This window comes from Melanotaenia boesemani, chromosome 2 (genome assembly GCF_017639745.1).
Source record: "Melanotaenia boesemani isolate fMelBoe1 chromosome 2, fMelBoe1.pri, whole genome shotgun sequence".
In the NCBI taxonomy this organism is placed as follows: Eukaryota; Metazoa; Chordata; class Actinopteri; order Atheriniformes; family Melanotaeniidae; genus Melanotaenia; species Melanotaenia boesemani.
In genome coordinates, this window is record NC_055683.1 from 36,479,955 (window position 1) to 36,502,367 (window position 22,413).

The following is a 22,413-nucleotide window of genomic DNA, read 5'->3' on the forward strand; positions in this document are numbered from 1 at the left end:
GACTACAGTGAATTGTACTGAATTGGACTGTGTCTGTGAATCGCCTTTAGATGAGTTTGTTGTTAATTGGTGCTATACTAATAAAGCTTTTTGGTAGTTAAGGGGGTCTTTAGTGAAAACAAGCTGGGAACAGCTGCTCCAAATTTGATTGTGACTATTTGGTTGCATTATTAACACCAGCCATTTGCTATTCACTATGAAGTCTTTCACCCCAACATCAGTGTCATGTTGCCAGAGATGTTCCCAGGTGAATTTGATAGAGATCAGCCTGAGGTTTGGCCTCCTGTTGTTCAGCCTTTCTGCTGCAGTTTCCTTAAACATCTAGCCAGGTTGTTCAACAGCAACAATCTACATTTAGTCTCCACCCTCTACCTCTACCCTGTCCACCCTTCTTCGCTGTTAGCCCATTGCATCTAAACTATGCAAAAGCCATGGTGCAAAACTAGTGGTATTGCATCTATTACCTGCCTGGGCTTCAAGGCTGCCCCTCACCAGGCATCAGGGAAGGATGCGTACAGCAAATGTGGATCCTTGCTGAGTACGGCACAAAGCAGCGAGCTGGGAAAAGGGGAGAGTGCTCGATGAGGCGCACCTAGAAAAGATTAAATCTATTGTTTCCTTGTCTTCCACATAATGCATTCTGTCATAGGGAAAGCAGTGCCACACGTCTCTCTCTAATGTATTCTGTCATAAGGTAAGCAATGCCAAGTCGAGGATGTTCTGTGAAAGTCATTTTCTCTTCCTTTGTGTGTTTGTTCCACAGTAACAGGGTTCCCCTACCCTGCCACAGGCGCTACGGTGGCCTATAGGGGTGCCCACTTGCGGGGACGGGGACGGGCTGTGTACAACACGTTCCGCACGGCTCCGCCACCACCGCCAATCCCTGCTTACGGAGCGTGAGTACTGAATATCTAACCTCTGTTTAAACATGCAGGTGTTAAGAACTTTCCATCTTGGTGTGATGGTCACAAATCATCAGTTTTATGGGTCTGATGTTGCTGGAATAATTAATCTGGTATTGTGGCTCATTTGTGTATTGTCTGACCTTGTGCATCCTATTTGTATTTTGTTTGTTGACAAAGCCAGGATGAGGGCTGTAGAGAGCTGAGATAGTGTATTACTGGGCAGATCTCACTGGACTGTGACCAGGGCCTATGCTGATCTCCTGGCTTTGTAGCCTCACACTCGTCTCTTATCAAAAGTAGTCTGTGTGGCCGTGGGAGAGGTCTGACGGAGGCAGGCTGAGGGCCCAGCATAGCTGTCTATCTGTGATTAGATCAGGATCCGTCTTGCTGCAGAGGGACTTGCTGCTGAAACCAGGACTAGAAATCCCACGTCCCCCTCCTTCCCACTCTGGGGCCTTGTGCTACTGATGGCAGCTGGTTGATTTATATACCAAAGTCATGTGACGAAGCTGCCTTCAATGCTTTCTATTGTCCTCCCCTCCTCTCTCCACCACCAGCCCTCCTGACGACAACTGCAGCAACTGGAAAGACAAACAACTTTACCAGAGCAGAAAATTGGACAGGGATCTGAAATGGTTCCACCTTTCAGTTTAATGTGTCATTCATTATTTGTGGTATAGTGCACTAAAGCTGCCAGAAGCTGACCCAACAGACACACAAATAGTCAAAATAGTAAGAATGGCTGAGGCTAAGATTTAGCAGAGCAGACTTATAACTAACCCTCCTTTCCTCTTCTACCATTTCACAGGGTGGTGTACCAAGATGGCTTCTATGGTGCAGAGATCTATGTAAGTACAGTTGGCTTTTCTTCCTGCCAGCTTACATGAAACACAAGTAAAGCAGATGAGAGGCCCAGCCCTGGAGACAAAAATGTGATCTCCTCAGCCCCCAGCTTTCACCCAGCCACTCTGCCAAGCCGGCGTCGATTAGGCCTCTGTCTACTGTGCCAAGAAATCCAACAACAAAATTTAAAACCCCCTCAGCTCCTCCCTCCTCTCTCTTCCTATGATCTCAGACTTTGGCAAAAAGGCGTACCCTGACTCAGTGTCCCATGTCAAGTTAGGTCATTTGCGCCTTTAGATTTGTCTGGGTTTTTGAGCCCTGTCCCTCTTCCTTCCTCTCTCCTGTGTTGTGTTCACTCAGAAGGCTTGGCTGGGATATCCCTGCCTGCCTCATGGGGTTGTGCACAGGTCTGAGTGGAGCTGGTTCCTCCCAGCCATCGCCACGAGGGAGATAAGAGGAGCAGCAGATAAAGGGATTTGCTCTCCCTCTGGAGCTGTCCGTTGTAGGCAGGGTCACATCAGGGGCTGGCCCTGCTGCACGTTGCCCTTGACAGAGAAGAGCATGGACGCTGTGGAGATAATGCTTAAATTACCACGCTGCCCCACTTTGACATCAGTCCAAACGTTTGTGGGAAGATGTAATTTGTCCCTTTGATTTCGCTGCATTTTTTTTCTCCACCACCGTCTGCTGAGAGAGCAGGATGACAGTTGCTTCTCACTTTCACCCTGACGCAGACCGCTGTCTGGGAATGAAATGCTAAAACCCCATGATATATGGCTTACACACCAGCCCACATGATAGGATGGTATTTCACCGGCTTTTATGGCAGAGACACCCACCATCATCATAGAGACCCGGCCTGTCTTCTGAGTGATGTTGTTTGTCTCTCACACTCGTTCAGACACCTCCAGCTAAGTCCTGTACACCAGCGTCCCTTGACTGAGGCCTGGCCAGGTTGATCCATCACTCACCCTGTCTGCCCGGCCTCCAGGGCTTCGCTGCCATTAGTTTTGGCAATGGCCACTGCACTGCTTCAGACTGGCTGAGTGTGTCTGAAGGTCTCAAGTGACCAGGAGGAAGCTGTCCCACGGCCCTCAGTGTCCTGAACAATCATTCAGGAGAGCCCAAGTGCTGTCAAAACTGAAAAAGTGTCCGCATGCACATATACACTACCAAGATTGCATGTGCTAATACATATGCATGTATCTCCGTGTAGAAACACACCAGTGCTCACATACATGATTGCACTAACACATACTCTCCATGACAAAATAACAAATGTGCTTCACTACTGTGTGCAGGATTTGACAATGTGGTGGAGTGATTTATTGGTCTGTGTTTGTTCGAGCTGTTGGTGTAATCAGCACAGTCCCAAGACATGCCTGTCCCACAGGAAGTCATCTGCCTCAGGTGCTGTGACTTCCTGTCGCCCTGGAAAATCCTGACATGAACTGGGGGGTGGGAGTGGGATTCAATCGGCACGGTCTTCGTCTTGATTTTGCGTGCAGCCACGGCTGCGACCATTGCCTCTCTGCAGCGCTCTCCGTCAGACGACTTCCCCCTCGAGTTTAAAAATGAATGAAAACATGCATTATTAAAAGCCACCTATCTGCCGTATGGACACAGATGGGCACACACTCCAGTGGCTTTAATAGAAAAACAGTAGGAGAACAGCTTCATTTTTCAAAGAGAGTAATAGCAGCACTCCACAATGAGGTCTTTAATTCCTTCCCCACTCTGGCAAATGAATACAGCGGTCCTGACTCCCCAATGGTTGAACCGTCTTTTGCCTTCTTACTTCATTTGCGAGCCAGGGGGGTCGCGCAACGGAAAAAAGGGATGTTCAATAATGTAGCAGCAGACTCCTCAATTTAAAAGTGGTCTGAATTTGGGGAGTTGGCTCACATGGCCTCTGTTATGCTGTTGCTGCTTCTCGAATGTGTGACAATGAGTCGCTCTCCGAATGTGCTGCTTCTTAGAACATCATTCATTCCCCTATTGCCACCTCCTGCCTAACACACCATATATCAAACAGCACCCTCTGGTGTCTCTGAGGGAGCCTGCAGTTCAGCTGTGTGAGCTGATGACCAAAACACTGTGCAGTGACATTTAACTATTAAGGCAATTTAAAGCTCTGTGTCTTTACTGTTGTTGTTTTCTCGTGTATCTGAGTTCTAACCTTTCTCTGTGCAGGTTCAGCTTAATCATTGATTAATACTCTGGTATTTTAACAGGGTGGCTATGCAGCATACAGATTTGCCCAGCCCACCACTACCGCTGCTTACAGTGACAGGTAAGAATCCCTCTCATTCAGCCAAGAGAATTAATGAGATTTCTTAGTGAACAAAGAAAATGGTCCTAGATCTTGTAGGTAAAGACAAAGACCATCATGGGGATTTCATGCATGTATTATGGGTCTATTTTCCTTATTTCCTTCCATGCAAATGCAAAGACAGATTACCTGATCGAACCATCAGCAAAATGTAAAACTGACACGTTAAATTTAGCGTAAAATGATAGAAACATCTATACTGTGTTCGACAAGCTATCGTCGCTAATGAGAACTTTACTGACTGAAGCAGAAATAGTCGTAGGAGACTGAAGGACTAGCACAGGCTGGACTTTTGCTTTACATAATTAGTGTTTTCCCAACAATAAAGAACACATCTACAGGCCAAACGTATAAGTGATGAATGGTGGCTGCTTCATCAGCGTTTTACAATTTATTCTGTGAAGGTTATTTAGGGTTTCCTGAGGTTTTCTTACTCTCATTTTATCTTCTCCATTAGGCATGCCACCATATTCTTTTTAGCTCCAAGCCAAAGAACGTACACACAAAAAAGACTAACCTTGTTGGACTCTATGAGAAAAGCAGTGATATATGTCGTGACTCTCTGCTTGTGATAGGAGAGTGGGTATATCACTGCGGTATTTATGAATGGCCTCAGGTCTGCGGAGGGGAGGCAGGGGGAGATGGACCAGAAGGAGCTCCATCACTTCTGAGTGATGTCACTCTGGTTCAGGTGTGCTCTGTTTGAGGAGGCGTCGCTGATTCATTTCGACCCCTGAAAGCTGTTGTCAGCTGGGATGTGGGCTGGTTTGGGAATCTAATCTGGAAAGGATTGAGCATGTCACTTGTGATAACGTACACTCTGCCCGAGAGCCTGAAGATCATATCGATAATGTAAGATTTATCAGGCCTCTCGGCGGCTCGAATTATGAGCAGCCGTGCTCAGCAAGAGCAGAAATTGGACAGCAGGGTTTTTTTCTCTCTCTTCTGCAGAGTGATTTAATTCCTGTTTCTCTTGCCCATACTTTTCTCTAAGATTTAATATAATTCGCCCCCAAGTTGTTTGTTTTGCTTTGTCTATTTGTTTCCTTTTGAATAAGCAGTCATGCCCATTGGATCAATAAGGGTTTGTCTGTATTGTCTCAGCAATACCTTATCAGACTTATCCGTGGAGCCGTCAGCCAATCATAGAAAAAGAGGTCGCCGGGATTGCAGGAGGCGTGTGAAATTCCTGTAAAATATGAAACATTTATTATCTGAAAAGCCTACAGTGCTCACAGGCTGCATTACCAAAGCCCTTTAAGTAACTAAACAGAGTTCATACCAGTGAGTGTGATGGATAAGAGAGGCCCTGTGAGGAGCCATGTTAGCTTCCAGGCAGCACCGCAGAGGCTCTGTGACATTGGACGGGTTGGTTTGACCTGTCGGTCATCAGTAGTGCCATTCTGGTAAGAGCCATTTTGTAGACATATTGGAGTTAAAGGGCCTGTAGGGGTTCAGTGCTCGTTGAAGATAAGAGAACCGGGGAGACTTCCCCTCACCATCTCATGGCACCGGCCTCGTCCCTGGGGAGCCTTTCTGATTTCTTTTCCTGCTCGCTGACCTTGGGTGCTGCTTGGCTCAAACAGGCCAAGCCATATTTAGATCTTATATAACTCCACGTAGCTCTTGGAAAAGGCATGACTGCTGCATGTCTTGTTGTTTCCTTTGGGAGATTTTTTTTTTATTCCTGGTTGATTTGGTGCCCTCAGTCCTTGGCTGGGTGTGCCTTATCTGCTCTGTGCAGACCCTCATTTGCAAGCAACCACTGAAGAAAAAAAAAAAGGAGGGGGGGTAAATAGACGAATATGTGAAGTTGAATAAATAAATAAATAAGGCAGACACATCTCGTCCTGTCTTAGAAGGAAATTGGAAGGATTAGTTCCAAACCAGCAACAATGAAAAGACAGGGGCGTGAGCCCAGTGTGCAGCCTGGGTAAACAAGCACAGGGTGAGAGACCAAGCCCTCCAGCACAAACTGTGTTCCCTCTTTGCATCTTTCTTCTGCTGTCTTTCCCTGCTCATTACCTATTCCATCCACCTAATCAAGATGACAACGAAAAGACAAGTATAATTCTCCAACCTTTGAACTCCCCCTTTGTGAGCCACCTTGTATAATGCAGGAAGCCCAGGAGGCCGAAGAGGAAAATAATTGATTGTGTTAGAGACTTGAAAGAGTTGACTTGCGGGGCTGAGCATTAAACAAGCATGCATAAATGTTCTGCTCCCCTCGTCAATGATAGATCAATGACCATGTTCTCTGTGCCCCCTGTTGTGCAGCTATGGCAGAGTCTATGCAACAGCAGATCCCTATCACCACACGATTGGCCCTGCAGCCACATACAGTGTGGGGACCATGGTAAGTCCATGAGAGCGCCGCCCAATCCTGTCTGCACCCCTGTCTCCAACATCATGACACTAGTTGGCACACACTCCAGAATGAAGACCAGAGACCGTAGTGGTTGCTGGTTTTTATTCACAAGTTTCTCATTAATTAATTTTTTTGTCATGCTATCTGGCACACCCAAGTGGAGCTGAGTAGTACTGTGAACCCCCCAGCATGTGGAAGTTGGCTCCGACATTTAGTGCAATAAACATATTATGCCACACAAGCTCACCTCATGCATTATTGATTTAACACAAGTTTTTTCTATGAGAATGATCATTACAGTTTTTTGTTGTTGTTTAACACACTGCTTTTTCAAGCCTTCTCTTCATTTTTACATCATTCAACTCAACTGTGAGTTGGATCATCTTTTTTTTTCTCCCCCCCCATTTAGCCAAACTTGAAGGGATGAAGTTGAATTGTTAATGTCTGTTTTTAGCTAGCTTTTGCAGCTACTGTAACATCAAAGATGAAAAGTTATAATAAATAAAAGAACATCTTTTTTTACTCTTTGGTTTTGTTTTTTCTGGCGATGAGGGGATGGGACCGGGCTCACAGACCAAACCTAGAGATTAAGGACCATCAAACGCATGCAGCAGTGTGCCGTGGGACATAAATGAGAGAGCAAGATGGAGGAGGGGAGTTGTCTCACCCTCCTCTTCTGCCCACAAGCTTGATCGGAGGCGTGCTCTCTGCTTGAGAAATGACTTAAATTTACCATTCCGGCATGCATGCGATTTTTCAACAGCAATAAAAAAAAGAAAGAGAAAAAAAAAACTGCATTCAGTTCCCCGGTGCAGCTGCTAGCTAAAAGCTTTCATTAATTAAGACATTTCTTTCTCCCTCTTCATTTACTTAATTAAAAAAATGTGCTTGAATGTTTTTTTTTTTTTATTATTATTATTCTTTTCCCTCCAAATTTCCTTCCATTTCTCCTACACTTAAGTCGTCCTCTCAATGAAACTAGAGGATGGGATTTGGCCCCCTAAAAATATCAGAGCTAATGCTGTGTGTGTTGGGAGCTCGGGCAGCTAACACAGACTCGAGAAAGTGTGTGTGTATGGTATTAAACAAATAGTGAGGCTACTGGGAGACGTGCTGTGCTAAGACCAACATCTAATAAACTCCTGAGCTACAGAAAAGACCAGTTTGGTTCCTAATTCTTTAATCATATTTGATTAATGCTTCTCCAGCAGAGTGCAGTCATTTTTGCATTTAAAAGCTATACAATAATTAGTTCCTCTGAGGTTGGAAATTCTCTTTACTCATTTCCAGCTTACAGAAGCATCTCATATGGATAAAAGTTTTGTACAAGCAAGAGGACTCCCTGAAATTAGGCAAAATTAGCCTTTGAAGACATTCAGTAGCCTTTGGAGTTTGTATGAAATCCTAATTGCAACAGAGCCACATAGAGATGAGAGGAGGGAGTGTGTGTGTGTGTGTGTGTGTGCATGCGCAGGTGTGCATGCATAGGCCCACTTGCATGCTTTATGTGTGTCTGCCCTAGATATCTTGAGCATGGTGCTAAATCTAAGGGCTAATTTCCTGTGGTGGTTTGCCCCTTCAGAAAGGTGCAGGCACCTCTGCTAGACATGAAAAGGAGCTGTGATTAAACCTCGCTGAACTTATTCTGCTTTTTGTTGAATGTCTGATATTGTTATGGCCCTGCAAGGAATGATTTTACTCCAGTAAAAGAAATACACAAAACCAAACCATTTTTTTTTCTTTTTCATGTAATTAAAAAAGAGGGCCAGTGTTTCTATGACTTTCATCCAATAAAGTGCTTTTTTTATTTAACGGATTATAAATTGCACCAGCTAAGCTCCAAATCCACCAATCCACTTCAACTCCTAGTGACCCTGTTCCTAACACACACTCAGTGCACGCAGTCAGGCAATTTATGCAGTAAAACCAATTATTGGCTTAAATATATCAAACTATCAATTTGCCTTGTGACCATTTGGATATGAAAAGTTATTCCAACATGAAAAGTCAACTTTGAAGGAAGGAAATTTGTAGAGAAAGAGAAACCAACTAAAGCTGTCACCTGAATACTGATTGGTACTTTTTCATCTTTGATGTTGCAGGCTAGCCTATACAGAGGAGGGTACAGTCGCTTCACTCCCTACTAAAAGAAAGAAAAAAGCGAGAAAAGACAGAGAGACATTACCCCAAACAAACAAACAGAAAAAACAACTATCTTAAAAAAAATAAATAAATAAAAATAGACAAACACAAAACAAGCGAACACCCGGTCCTTGGTGGAGAGCTAAATCAAACAAAAAGCTTCCAGGTCCACATGCTGAGCCCCTCCCCTGACACCCTCTCAAGCAGATATTACTACAACAACCTCTTTGATGTCATCATTGGTCTGCTCTTGTTTTGTATTCATTTTGTGCTTCTGGTTTTCTTTTGGAAAGTTTTATGCACATGTGCATTATCTTGATTGCTGTATATGGGTGCTGTGTCACCATAAACAATGTGAGCCTACTGCAGCACGCATGATGCATGCTCAGAGGTGTGTGTACGCAGCTGCTGTCATCTGACTAAGAATATACTGAGACATTTCTACGGTTCATAAACACCAAACAAGCAGGAAACAGGTTGATGCTAATCAACATCCCATTTAAGTACTTTTCTAACCTTTATCTTCCATGTAACGTGTAGAAATAAAGACGTACGAGTCTTAATGCTGACTAACATGCCTGGTAATTCTTAGCTCAAAGACAGCTCTGCTCTGACTGCTTTTTCTTTTCTTTTCCTTTGTTTTTCTAACGTTGAGAGTGTCCTACTGTTGTGCACTTGAAGTGGAGCCTTACAAGCAGTACAATGTTGTATGACAGCATGCAGAGTAAAGGGTCATGAAGGCAGAATTCTGTTTTGAACTCACAATGCTCACATGGTGACCCAGTCTCCTGCAAATCACTGCGTACTGCAACTATTCTGCAGTGCTGGTTTTGTTTTGGGGGGAAATGTATCATCGTATAAGTACAGCCAAAGGTAAATATCGTGGATGAGCATTTGCTTTTCCCACTGGCAGCCTGGGTTCACGTCTCATCTCATGCTCAGTGGTATTTTTAATATTTTATAAGACCAATTGGAAGTGAACACAAACCAAATGAAGCATGCGCTTTAAGCTGCCTTAAACTGCTCTAAGGGTTGTTGGTCTTTTATTTCATCTTATTGGTAAATGCCTTTTCTCTAAGCTAATAAAAAAAAAACAAAAAAAAACCTGAAGAAATAAGTTCTTGTGCTTTTTAAGTCTCCCCCACAACCACATTAGACATTATACAAGTGTTTTGAATAGTTTTAGGTCTAAAATAGAACAAAGAATTCCCTAATGTAAGGAAAAGAGAAGATTATCATTGTAAGATTAGTTCTGTGGTACACATTAAGTTCATGGTAAGGAAGTGTGGGGGAGCAGAATGAGATTCCTATTAAACAATAAGGGGAAACTATTAAAGACTGAAATTCAGCAGAGACTGCGGCCCATAAATAAGATTTATTACAAGACTGTTGTAATGGATTAGTGCAATTACATTAGTCGATCGACAGGCTGCTTCCAGCTTAGAAAGTAAAGACTTTGCTGCTTTTTGCTGCCTGTTATTATTTATTCTGCCTTGAACCTCTCTGGTTTTTGGATTTACACTAGAACAAATCAAGCATTCTGAAGACATCACCTTTGACTCTGGGACCTCATGATAAGCATACTCAACTATTTCTTTTCACACTTCACTGACTAAATGAGTAAACTGGTTAATCACATTAGCATTACAGTATGCAGGGATTTGGTATTGTGCAGTTTGCCCAAAACAGCCTGGTTGAGTTCAGAATAGTCGCATACGAACTGAATTTGCAGAAGACATGGTCGCTTATTCTCACTAATACACGGTGGCAGATAATCTGCACACGGTGTCCTTTAACGCCAAACACACACACAAGTGAGATGGATGAACTCAGCAGAAGGCTCTCCTATAAGTCACTGGTATGTTTTCTTTAAGCATTGCACAAGATGTTTTACCTCAGGATAAACTAACTGAACTTCAGAAACTAGGATACAGTGCTACTCACTTCTCAGCAGGCAGGACAGTTTTATTTCTAACAACCAGCAGGTTTGTCCTCTTTCAGCTCCAAGAAGAGCTGATTTATGAATTTTGTTTAAGTGGCGACCCAAGAGAGGATGATAAAATAAGACTGTACTGTTGTTCTTTACTAAAATTGCTGTATTATATATATATATATATACATATATATATATATATATGGGCACACACATACGACATATACTGTATAACACATTTTACACTGTATACAGACTGAAGTTCAGGATTATATAAAAGCACCCAGGCGTTAGGAGACGCAGTGTAGGTGTGTATAGAGAGCAAGTGCTCGCCTCTTAGCCGACATACAGTCACCGCATTGGCTTCTATTTGTGCTACGTGAGGTGGATTTTAAAGAAAATCTCTGTGTAGCTACTGTTAGCTGTCAAGATTTCAGTGCAGCTATGGAAACTCAAAGCTATTGCCAATAATATTTAATTTACATGTACTCACAGAAGTGTTTGTGGTCTCGAAAAGAAAAAAAAAAAAAAGAAAAAAACTGTTTGTTGCACTTTATTTGTTTTTGGCTTTTCAATACTTTCTGAAGTGTAACATATTTATAAAAAAAAACTCATATATGGCTAGTTATGTTTAGTCAAGATGTTAAAAATGATAGAGTAATGTTGTATATCAAAAGAAAAAAAAAAGATAACCCGCTATCTTATTAGTCAAAGATAAACTCTATGGGGGAGTGAGGGTTGGGGGGATAAAAAACAAAACATTGTTCTTCCTTTTCTATGCTAGTATGTATGCTCCGCACCATTTGGAGTTTTTATAAGAAAAAACAATTTTGAATATTATTTTTATCATTTGCGAACAGGAGAGTTTCTCATATAAACTCTGCAGCAGAGTAAATGTGTGGGTGTTCAGTTAGTGACCACCAGTAGTTAGCTAGACTGGAATGAAATAGATTTTCATTTTTTGATCTGAATGTGTGTGCCTATGTGCTATATACATACAAATATATATATAAAAATAGATATATAAATATGCATCTGAATGTTTGACTGTGTGACAGAGGAAGGAGGGAAGGGAATGCAGTTTGCTAACATACTGTAGTTTGCAGTAAGCTAACAGTTTTGCATGACTTCACTCCAAGTCCTGGTAATAACATTGCAATATCAAAACTTTAACCTCATGAAAAGAGAAGTACCAGTGGAAAAATAAATATGGACGCCGCTACATTAGTCCACAGCACAATAAAGCTTATATAGTCCAGCGTTCATCTCACATAATTACTCAAAGAACCCATAACCTCAGAATTATGCAACTCGTGATGAAAAGTCCCAGGACCTTCGACTAGCAGACTGATCTTCTGTCCCGTAGAATCGTGCTTTTAGTCAAGTCTTACTTCGTTTTCAGTCACTTTGTGCTTCCATTATAATATAAAACCTCTTTAATTACAACATTACTTCCTAAGCTGTTCACTTTTATTCATGATTTGGTTGCTTTTAGGTAGCAAAGCTAAACATCAGGTAGCAACTGGAAAATTATGCATGAGCGTCCACTTAGGATGCATTTTCACAACTGGAAATATTCCGCAGTTGTTTTGGGCAGGGAGCAGAATGAAATGCTAAAATGTACCAGAGGTAGCTAATTGGTTAATCTGGTATAAAAAAATAAAAATAAAAAATTAGAAGTAAATTGTTGTGGATGTTTGTGTTCATGAAGCCCATCCAGAGCTTTTTGTAGAAGTTTAAGGGATGCTATGCATGTGCAAAATAACATAAGATGGTGGTTTGAGATCAGATACATCTAGCTGTGTTTTTAATCTTCTGGTGCTATGGAAATGACCGGGCTAAATTTAACAGCATTTAATGTTAAGATGCTGCATGGATTAACGTAGATATGTCAGATTTTAATGTGATACTGGGCCATCTAATGATAAGTTAGTCACTGATCAGCTGCAGATATTAGATCTACTCTTTATGTAATTAATTGTGAGCTTAGGGCCAGAACAATGTGTCATGTCCATATCTGATGACCAGAGAGGCAGCAAAGTTGTCATAAAAGAAAATTAAGATTATGTGGAGGAGAAAAATTCATCATGACCATAAACTATCAAATACAGCCAAATTCATCAAAGAAGGAAGTCATTTGTGTTATCTATCAAGCATTCATGAGTTAATCTGAATGACCACATAATATATCACCAAGTAAAAATCTAAAATCAATTATTAACTGGTGTTTAAATATTAAGACGGTATAACATCAAATTATTAAGAAAAAGCTTCAGGAATGTTTAAGGATTTTCTGGACATATTAATTCAGAATCCATGTTGAGATTTTTTGGTGTGAAACTGGTACTTTGATGGAGCCACATCACAGAATGAGTCCATGAATTCTGATAGAAGCTGTAAAATTTGACACATTAATGGTTTAAAATCCATTTAAATAATTAGTTTAGATATTTTCTTCACATAAAACTTGTATTTTTTTTCCCTGCAAATCGATTACAGCTTTAATAATAGTTCATCCAAATGATTTGTGATTCATACAGCTGAAATGGACATTTTAATCCATTACGGTCATCCGAGTGTGGTGAGACACTAATTTGCTTTTGGTAATTACACTGAATGCTAAGGCATTAGCATATGCAATGCAATTAAGAGAAAATGGAGATCTGTTTGTGAATTGAAGTTCCCCAAACAAACATCTCACCACTAGAAAGACTTTCTTTTACATCATTAAGCTGTTTTTTCTTTTCCTTTTTTCTATTGTCATGTTATTACTGGGACAAGTTTGAGTATTGTCATCAGGAATTACTCCTAACAGTCTGCACGGGTTTGTCAACAGTTTACAGAAAAAGTTCAAATTAGCATTGTTTAACTGTTTCAGTGTCAGCTTATCAAGGCTTAAATGTTAAAGATATATTACTAACTAGCAGTCTGTACTGTAGAGGTCTGATGCATTTTATTACGCTTACAGTAACTCAAATGTGAATTTATAGTACTAACACTTTTAAATTTTTAGGTTTTTTTTCTGGCTTTGTTGTATCTCATAACCAGCTTAATATGCAACCAGTCCTCAATTTGATCCATCTGTTTACACTTATAAATAGTAGTATTGAGATATGTTTACATATGAGAAGAAAATACTCTTTATGCATCATTTATATTTACAAGTATTCACTAAGCCCTGATAAGCTGGCAGGTGAATTTATTAATCCACCTAAAATATTTGTACAAAAGAAAACCAAGCAAAAAAGTAACAGCACTTGTAAATACATTTAAATGTATATACACACAAACTATATCACGATTCTCTGAGTAACTGTTTTATATGTATTCCTATATGAAGTGGGGTCATCTGTGTATTTTCAATTCAGCTGAACTTGTTCTTGAATTCTATGTAATTTCTATGAAAATATATTGTCTGAAAGGTGTAAAGTAATTTTCTTTTGGGTTCATTTCATAGGTAAAAGTATACTATTATAAGCCTTTTTCCTTATTCTTGAAATATTTTTGTTGTCAGTATGTGACATATAAGTAACCTGATTGTTTTCTGAGTGTCAGAATAAAGCAGTTATAAGAACATCATGTCTGCCTTCACACATGGATCATGTTGCAAAATCTGATTTTATAACCCCCTCCCCCTTTTTTTTTTTCCTCTCCTGTCTCTTTTTTCCCCCTTCGTGTATGTGCGTTATTTGTTTCTGAGGAAATAAGAAAGAAAAAAAGATTCTCTCTTATTCCTGCTGGTGTCTGGCCACACAGATAAATGCAGAGATCAACACAAGAGAAAAAGAACCTTAGAAAACTCGTACTTTTAGACATATGTGGGTAAATATGGACAATATAACTGGCTTAATTTGCTTAAACATATATATTGTGTTTAATTTTTGCCGCTTTTTCAACAGATAAGCTTTAGTATTTCAAAGTCTGCTTTAGTGTCTTTGGGTTTTTAACTGCAGAATTAAAAACATTGAAAACTTGTAAAAAATAAATAAAAAATTGTACTGTCAAATCGGACAATAATGAAACATTGCTAAATTGCTGTTGTGCAACTTTTTGCCATTAAAGCCAGAATATGTTTAATTACATCTTTGATCTGGTGACAGTTGCAACCACCAGAGCTTTGTTTGCTAACACAAATCAGAGCGGATCTTCTTCTCATCCTGAATTCTTCCACCAACACTTTTCCTGATGACATTCAGAAAAACACATCATCCTCTAATGAAATAACTGTTACTTTCTAGTTACTAGATGATGACTAAGTACAGTAATCTTCCACAAATTACAGCTCCCAGGCTGGCTCCAACCTGATTACTTGTACTGTTTGGACCATTTCTCCAGTGATGAGGAAGTCTAGAAAAATAACCTTGACACTTTGCATCAACTACACCTTTGCCTTCACTTCTAAGACTAGAGGTTTTCAATGTCTCCCTGCTCCAACACACCAGACTCAAATCAATGAGTCGTTGTGCAGAATTTCACAGGCTGTTGGATCCATTTAATTTGAGTCAGGTGTGTTGGAGCAGAGATACATTGAAAACCTGCAGGACTGCGGCCCTTTTTATCTGAATTAGCAGCATCTTTCTCTCTGCTGTAGCTCTGCTCAACGTCATTACCACGAAGTTAACAAGGAAGTGGGTTTCCTAAGGCCAGCACTGCAGCATGTTATCTAGCATACGCTGTATGTGTTTCACCACAACCGAAATATCACGCTGTAATTCCTATTGTAAGTGTCCATTTTTAATCCACTTTAAAATAATAAATTAAAAAAAAAAAAAAAAGGTAAGGGGTCAGTAGTTTGCACAATTGTACTATTTGCTGGGTTTAAAATTGAACTTCATGTATACAAGTAAATACTTGTCGCATGTTAAAATCAGTCTTATTTGACATTAACCCCTTGATGTCTGCTGTGTTATATTTTATAAAGACCTTTTGAATTCCTTTATGGTAAGAACCCTGTTGTATACAATCTGATACTCGTCTTCTGCCCCCTGGTGGATACGCTTAACTACAATTCTGACATATCACACAGTAATAATTCGCACGTATATGCAAATTATCTTTGCTTTTTGCTTTTCACATTTTGCTAAATTGCCAAATAAAAACTTCAGACTTTTAAAAATATAGTTTTCTGTCAACAGTTTTTTAGTCAGGTCTTAAGGGGTCATAATGATAACATAAATGTAGTCGGACGTATTCGAACATTCTGTGCGGATACACAATTTCTTATTAAAGAGTCAAGATGTCTGGGTGGATAATTTTTGGGCCATTTGAGTAAAAATTTTACAAATAGCAAAACTAAAACTGATGAGGATAAACTACAATTCATCCTTTGACAGTAATAGTAAACATGCATGGATAAAGTATGACAAAATTCAGCTTTTTTGTACAGCACACACAAGTTTTACTTTAATGTATTTTTAAGAATAAATCAAATTAATTGTAGTTCAATTATAGTCCATTTAAAAGAAATCCATTATGTGATCCACATTAGTCCAATTATTAATTCATGAAAAAAATCACCTATCTAAGGGAACCAATGACAATGATGCATGCAGCCGTGTAACAAGAATTGTTTTCAGATTGAGTTAGGAGCCATAACAGTAGCACAGTCTACTGCAAATCATGCTTTAATTAATATTAGAGATTATTAATGCTGAAGCTGAGGGATCACTGTCTGAGATAATGTCACAGGGTGGCTGAACATATCTCAGAAATGCATCTTGAAATCTGGGAAAACACATCTGAAACTATCTGGATGGCTCAGAACTGCCAGGTTTAAGTAGACTTCACAAAAAAGCACAGGCTCTATCTAACACCCGAACTAACCCTCTCCTGAATCCTTCATGTCTGTGGGTGATTAATATTTGTGTCCACAGTCCTTCCAGTTCTAGGCTGCTTGTCAGCGAGGACTATATGTAGCTCCAGCGTTATTGTGCTCCCTCCCTGCTAAGCTGTAAGACTGCATGTGGATATTTTTGTATGGCAGGTCCCTGGCGAGCACACAGTAAATCTGAGAATAGATAGAGGTTGTGAAAAGCTTAGGCCAGTTCCTCTATAAGAAGAGATGGATGGAGGGAGGAGGAGGCAGGGTGGATGCTGATTGAGTGCACCACTTGTTTGACTGTTTGTCTCTCTGGGTTGGAAGTTGGAGGGGGTGGAGTAATGAACTACAAAGCCATTTCCAAATTAAAGCCTCATCTTCTTTCATTTCGTTATTTTTTCATCAGAAGCTCCACAGAGCTGCTGAAGATCGCTTCGAATTAGCGAGCGTCTGTCATGACGAGGGTCCTGGGACGCTCCGTTGCCTGCCCCCCTCCCCCCAAACACCCTCGCACCACACCCACTCTCCCCTGCTTCCATCCGGCCCCATTACGCAGAGACTTTTCACTCTGCCAAAGAGCCGAACTCCAGTTATATGATTACAGCTCGCTCTGATCTTTATTCTGGGGAGAGCAGCAGCGCCGGTTTTGGCAGGCGTAAGGCCTCTGCTCAGCCTTCTTTTATGCCACATTACAAGAGCGAGATGAAAACCGAACGAAGCTGTTGTCTTACAGCTTCCAAAGTTTTTGCAGTTGAGGTTAAAATGTTTCTGTTCGGGTGTTATGACTCTAACCTTTCACTGAACCGTTTGCATATATGAGGGGAAAATGCAGGGATGGGGGACTTTAAAGTAAATCTGTGTTTATTGCATACATTATTCCATATGTTTACATGTATCTTTTGTTTTTCAAAGAACTATTTCTAGCCTATATTTTAGAAGTTCCTCAACAGTAGAAACTTATTCAAAAAAGAAATAAACTTCTCTCCACATGACTTTTTAAAGCACATCTATGTCTACCTATCAGAAATAAACATAACATTCTGCATACTTACCAGTCTCCCCACTTCTCTCCCCTGTTTCCAGTAAATACAAAATGAAGAGCTGTACTCAGTATTGATGGACATCACACATGAAAACAACGAAGAGAGGAGAACTAGCTTTAAGAAAATAACACAAGAAGAAGACGAGAAGGAGTCCCTCTACTGAGGCTGGCGAGGGAAGACGGGAGGCGTACAAAGTGGCGCCGCGGCAGCGGTGTCAAACCAGCCACAAACTTGACAGATGGAGTGAGCCAGTTTCCACCAGGGACCACCTTTTTGCCGGGTAGAAAAAGACAGAAAGAAAGAAGTGTCCCGTTATTATAAAACATTTTATTTTTCTATACTTTTGTGATTTACAATGTTGAAAAAAAAAAACAAACAAAAACAAAAAGTGTGTATAAAGCAGTATATATGTACAAATCTGTTTTTATGTTTTTTGGTAAGGGAGATGAACAGTTGGCCCTTGATGCTGATTCTGTGGTATGCAGGAAGGAGGAGGGAGGACCCGACCCCCCTCCTCTCTCTATGGCACACTGCTCTGTCGCCGAGGTCATGTAAAAACAAACAAAAAAAGAAAAGTAAAAGCAAGAACAAACAGAAAGGTGGCAGGGAGAGCTCGGCATCCAGGCAGAAGCACTTTCTACGCTGTACTTCCTGTGGGTGGAGTCAAAGGTCAGCTTCCTGGTCTCACTGCTCCGCCTTCTTCCTTCCAACCTCCTTCCTTCACTACTTTCCTTCCTTTCCGGGCCGGTGACGACGCAGCCTCCCTCCTCGTTGCGACGTCACTGGCCTGCTGCGCCTACTGTTAGCAGCGTCCCCCGTGGATACTGTCGTGATGTCACTTCCTCCTGGCAGCACCATTGGGCATCCCCACCCTCCCCAATGGGCAGCATAAATGGTTTACAGCGTTGGGGAGTTTGGGGGGGTTGAGCCACAGCGGGACGGTGAGACGGTAAAAAGCCGAGCCTCCCAGTCTGCCCCTCTCCACGCCCCAGCAGAGGTCACTGACTAAAGGACTATTTAGAAAAAGGAAAAAAAAAAAAAAAAAAAAAAAAAAAAGGCGCTAAAGTCGCCGACTTTACTCACCTGCCAGACTCCGAGCCCAAGCCTTTGTGTCACTCTGCACCGATGGACGATCAACACGATAAAAAGGTGCGTAAAACTACCAAGGATGCACGTTTCCATCTGACGAGAATAACTCATCAACGTCCATGTAACAAATTGAATTATAATCAAATAATCCCATTGTACTACATCAGCAGGTGCATAACCAAAACACAAGCCTGAGGCATACAGACTATGTCGCTAGATAAAACATTCTAGAAATACAGTAGTGCCCATCCAATGGTATCAAGGAACGAGGGCTGAAATATGTGACTTTTTTTTCCAAATGTATTCTGAGAAAAATTTGTGTGTTTTCTTTTTCCTTTTTTTCAGCACTAAAAACTTTTGAACAGGAAAAAATGTTTTACTTTTGTGGAAGCAGAACCTTAATTCTTTACATCAGGAGAGTCACTGTAAACGTGTTTAATCAAGAATGTTGGTTCAGTTTTTGAATGTACTTTAATGTCTAGGGTGTCCAATAAGTATGTATTCTTTTCCTGTATATAAATATATATACATATCTATTATATGGGCTGTGGTGATGTCAGGGAATAGAGGGGGTGGCAGGAAAGCCTCTGGCCCCCCACGCATAGATATCATAACCGCCTCCAACTAAATATGTCCCTGATATTTACTGTAACATGTGATCATGTGTTATATGATTGAAAGTGTGACGGTGATAGTGTGAACTGATCCCCGCCCCCTTCCCCTCCCCAAACCCACCTTTACCACAACACGTACTACACAGATACTCACTTGCAGGATTACAGACACGATCCTAAACATTGTCGTCCCTGTCCAGAGCAAACCATCACATCCTAAAGAGAAAGATTACATCTACAGTAATTCTAGCCCTCCATCGGAGCTGCAAAGACTTGCTAATTAGCATAAGGTGTTTGTGGGTGTTGGATACAAAAAAAAAAAAGAAGTTGATGAATATTGATTTTTTTCTTTCTTACTTGAACCAAAGTATGATTTGAACACACAGTCTCAGTGCTCTTTGATCAGGAGACAGCAGGACTCTGTGATGATGGCGGAGCCCGGATGTGTATTGACGTGACCCAGATTTTACTCGCTCAACGCTGCTAAGGAAGAGCTCGCTCTTCGGCTGATATAACGAGTTGATGAAGCTCCTCTTGCAGTTTACGAGTCCACTGCTTCTCATGCTGACCCTGGTGGGCGGGTGGCTTTATTGCATATTGGATATAACCTGCTGGCCCTGAGAAGAAACTTTTCCGCTTTCTTTTTTCAAAATTTTTTTTATGTTTTTTCCTCTATAAATCAGAGGCGAGCAGGTTTGGGTGAAGCACAACTTTGTTTGACAGTTCAGGGTACACTACTTGTTAGTAGTGGTCTGTGTGAGTTATTCCAAGAGGATAAGAAAAGGTTAAGCTCCTGACTTCCTGTAAAAACTACAATATGTACTGTTAATATCCTGTACAGTAATTCCAACTCACACTTCTTGATTAACTTCATCTTATTTCAGGTTAAAAGAAAAAAAAATCTTGTTCTGAATCAGGGCTCCTACCCATGCGACCTCTGTTCATCTGTAGACAGCTTCTCATATATTATAGAGTATCTATATCATGGCAACTAACTGTTGTGAAGTCTAATTGGGGTAAAGTCGGTCATTTGTTCTCCCATGCAGCTACCATATGCAGATTTAGCATCTTCATACCTGTAGGTTTGTTTCTGAGAGTCACATGATTCTTCTGGCCTACTTGCGGTCGTACAGACTCGTGGTGGGTCAGAAACAACTCACGAGCAGGTTGGAGTTTTAGCCTGACGAGAACTTCCAGGGAGGCAGAGATAAAGAGCCACAGTTCTTCTCTTTTTCTTCTTTGTCTTTATTTTTTATGGACTTTAAAAGTTGTCACATGGATGGAGTTTGTCCACAGAAATATCTATGCATTTTGCAACAGAAACACTTGATGTCATGTGTGATAGGCACATTTTTTGGGAGAAAAAAAAAACAAAAAACAAAACAAAACAAAAAAAAAAAACTTATCTACTTATTCTACTTAGCTATTAACAGATTTAATCTGACAGGATAAAGCTGGTATTGTTATTATGTGTTTTAATTTTGTCAACAAATCTCAAGAAAAGACAAAACCAAAAAAAAAGTGTGTGTTTGTCTCTTAATATTCCAACTTAGTTACCCTGATTGTTTCTCTTGATATAAGTAAATACACATTTTTAAAAACTTAATACGCATTACTCAAGCTAAAGTGCATTTCCTGGGACTATTTTTTAGCGGATGAATCCACATAAGGTGCTCCTGTGAGGATTTGTAACAGCGTGAACATGTCACCACCTGCAGCAGTGTGGCACACTGATGCATTTTTAATAGTTTTCAGACGAGAGCGAAGCTCAGTGGTATAAAAAGCATCTGGCTTTGGATAAACACACAACGCTTTGTTCACGGCTATGTTTGGTTTTGATCTGTTCGTGGGATTTGAGCTGCATCTCTGCTCAATTTTTTATTGTGTTTAATGTCAAAGGGTCAATACGTAGCATTTCCAATGGGACAGTGATGCAGAAATTAATGTCACATCAGGCTGCCTCTGTTTTAGTTTATGCAAAGTTTCTTGGTTTGTTTAATTTTAAACTGGACGTCAGAGGTCGATAAATTATTACTATTATCAATTTAGATGCACATACAATAGCAACAATTTCAGATGAGTGTTCGAATGAAGAGTCGGTTTTTCATTGTTTCTAGTGTTATTTATTGTTGTGGTAGTAGGAATAGTAATAGGGGCTGTGTGCAATGTTGCCATTTTAAGTATTGTACTGATGTTTGCCTGAAGCTCATTTTCATCTGCAGATCACAGTTGAAACAACGATGTTTGATACTAAACATGTACGACAAGTATGTTTCCTCTATTATACTTGTTTTAAATGTGTATGCAGCTTCACAGCTAACTATAAAGTGCTGGTGTTTTCCTAGAAACAGAAAAAAAGTGAAAATAGAGAGAAAACAGAGCGCTTTTTGACATGTGTGGTAAATGAAGAGTCCCATCCTGCTTACGGGTTAGCTCCTGTTCTATAGCTTTTATTGCATGAAGGTATTTTGTCATATTTTTTCACTAAACTGCAGCTTCCATGAACACGGCTGCCCCCTTTTATACTGCTTAGCTCCCAAAGCCTCATGAGAGCTGTAGTTAAATACCGAGGGGAAAAAAAAAATCAAAAAGATAAAATTTTATTGCCTTAGAGTTTTCTGTCTTTCTATCCACTGTTAATATAAAAATACTAAATACATTTTAAATGTTCTAATTGTAGTTAGATGTTACTAGTGTCGGTTAGCTGCACCGGCAGCAGTGGTCATGTATGGAGTAAGAAAACACTGTTTTTTTTTTTTTTGTTTTGACTGTGGTTGTTTGTCTCTGCTCGCTGCATCCGGAGGAGTTCTGCCTTTAAGAAAAAGAAATGGTCCGTCTAAAACTCCAGCCTGCACCGTAGCAGTGGGATGGAGCGGGGGGCGGGGTTACAGTGACCCTCCCTTCCTCCCTACAGATGCCTTCAGTATAATGAACTGGTCCTGATCTTCCTGAGCACAACTGCTTGAGCTGTGACACTAGCAGGATATCCCCCCCCCCCCCCCCCCCCCAAAAAAAACGCCCTTCCCCGCTTTCAATATAACCCATATAACACCCTCCTACTACCAACTCCCCCATCCCCCGGCCTTCTAGTATGTGAGTCGACTGGCCCCTTTTGTATTCCTGGTGTTCTGTACATAATAACCCTCACCTCTAATTACCTCTCCCTTCCTCTCCCCAAGCTGTCCTTTCAGGGGGGAAAAGAAGAAGAAAGAAAAAAAAAAAAAAAAAAAACATCCTCTGGCTCCCCAAAATCTTGTATTTTGTTCTAATAATGACAAAATTTATTTATAAGGATTTTTTAAAATCTATCTCTTTCTCCTTTTTGT

The 22,413-nt window shown here is 40.7% G+C and overlaps 1 protein-coding gene across 9 annotated transcripts in view; it reads left to right on the forward strand.

The window, feature by feature from the left end:
- rbfox3a (RNA binding fox-1 homolog 3a) overlaps window positions 1–22,088 on the forward strand; it is a 528,049-nt gene extending 505,961 nt beyond the window's left edge. For 8 of the 9 annotated variants that reach the window (XM_041975734.1, XM_041975755.1, XM_041975750.1 and 5 more), the window contains 5 exons: window positions 764–896; window positions 1,714–1,753; window positions 3,983–4,041; window positions 6,358–6,436; window positions 8,551–10,680. In XM_041975734.1, coding sequence (XP_041831668.1) covers window positions 764–896; window positions 1,714–1,753; window positions 3,983–4,041; window positions 6,358–6,436; window positions 8,551–8,595 — 356 coding nt within the window. In that variant the 3' untranslated portion in view covers window positions 8,596–10,680. Of the gene's footprint in view, window positions 1–763; window positions 897–1,713; window positions 1,754–3,982; window positions 4,042–6,357; window positions 6,437–8,550; window positions 10,681–17,424 lie in introns of those variants that run through there. The other variant, XM_041975771.1, reaches the window with a different exon arrangement.
- Window positions 22,089–22,413: the final 325 nt, after the last annotated feature.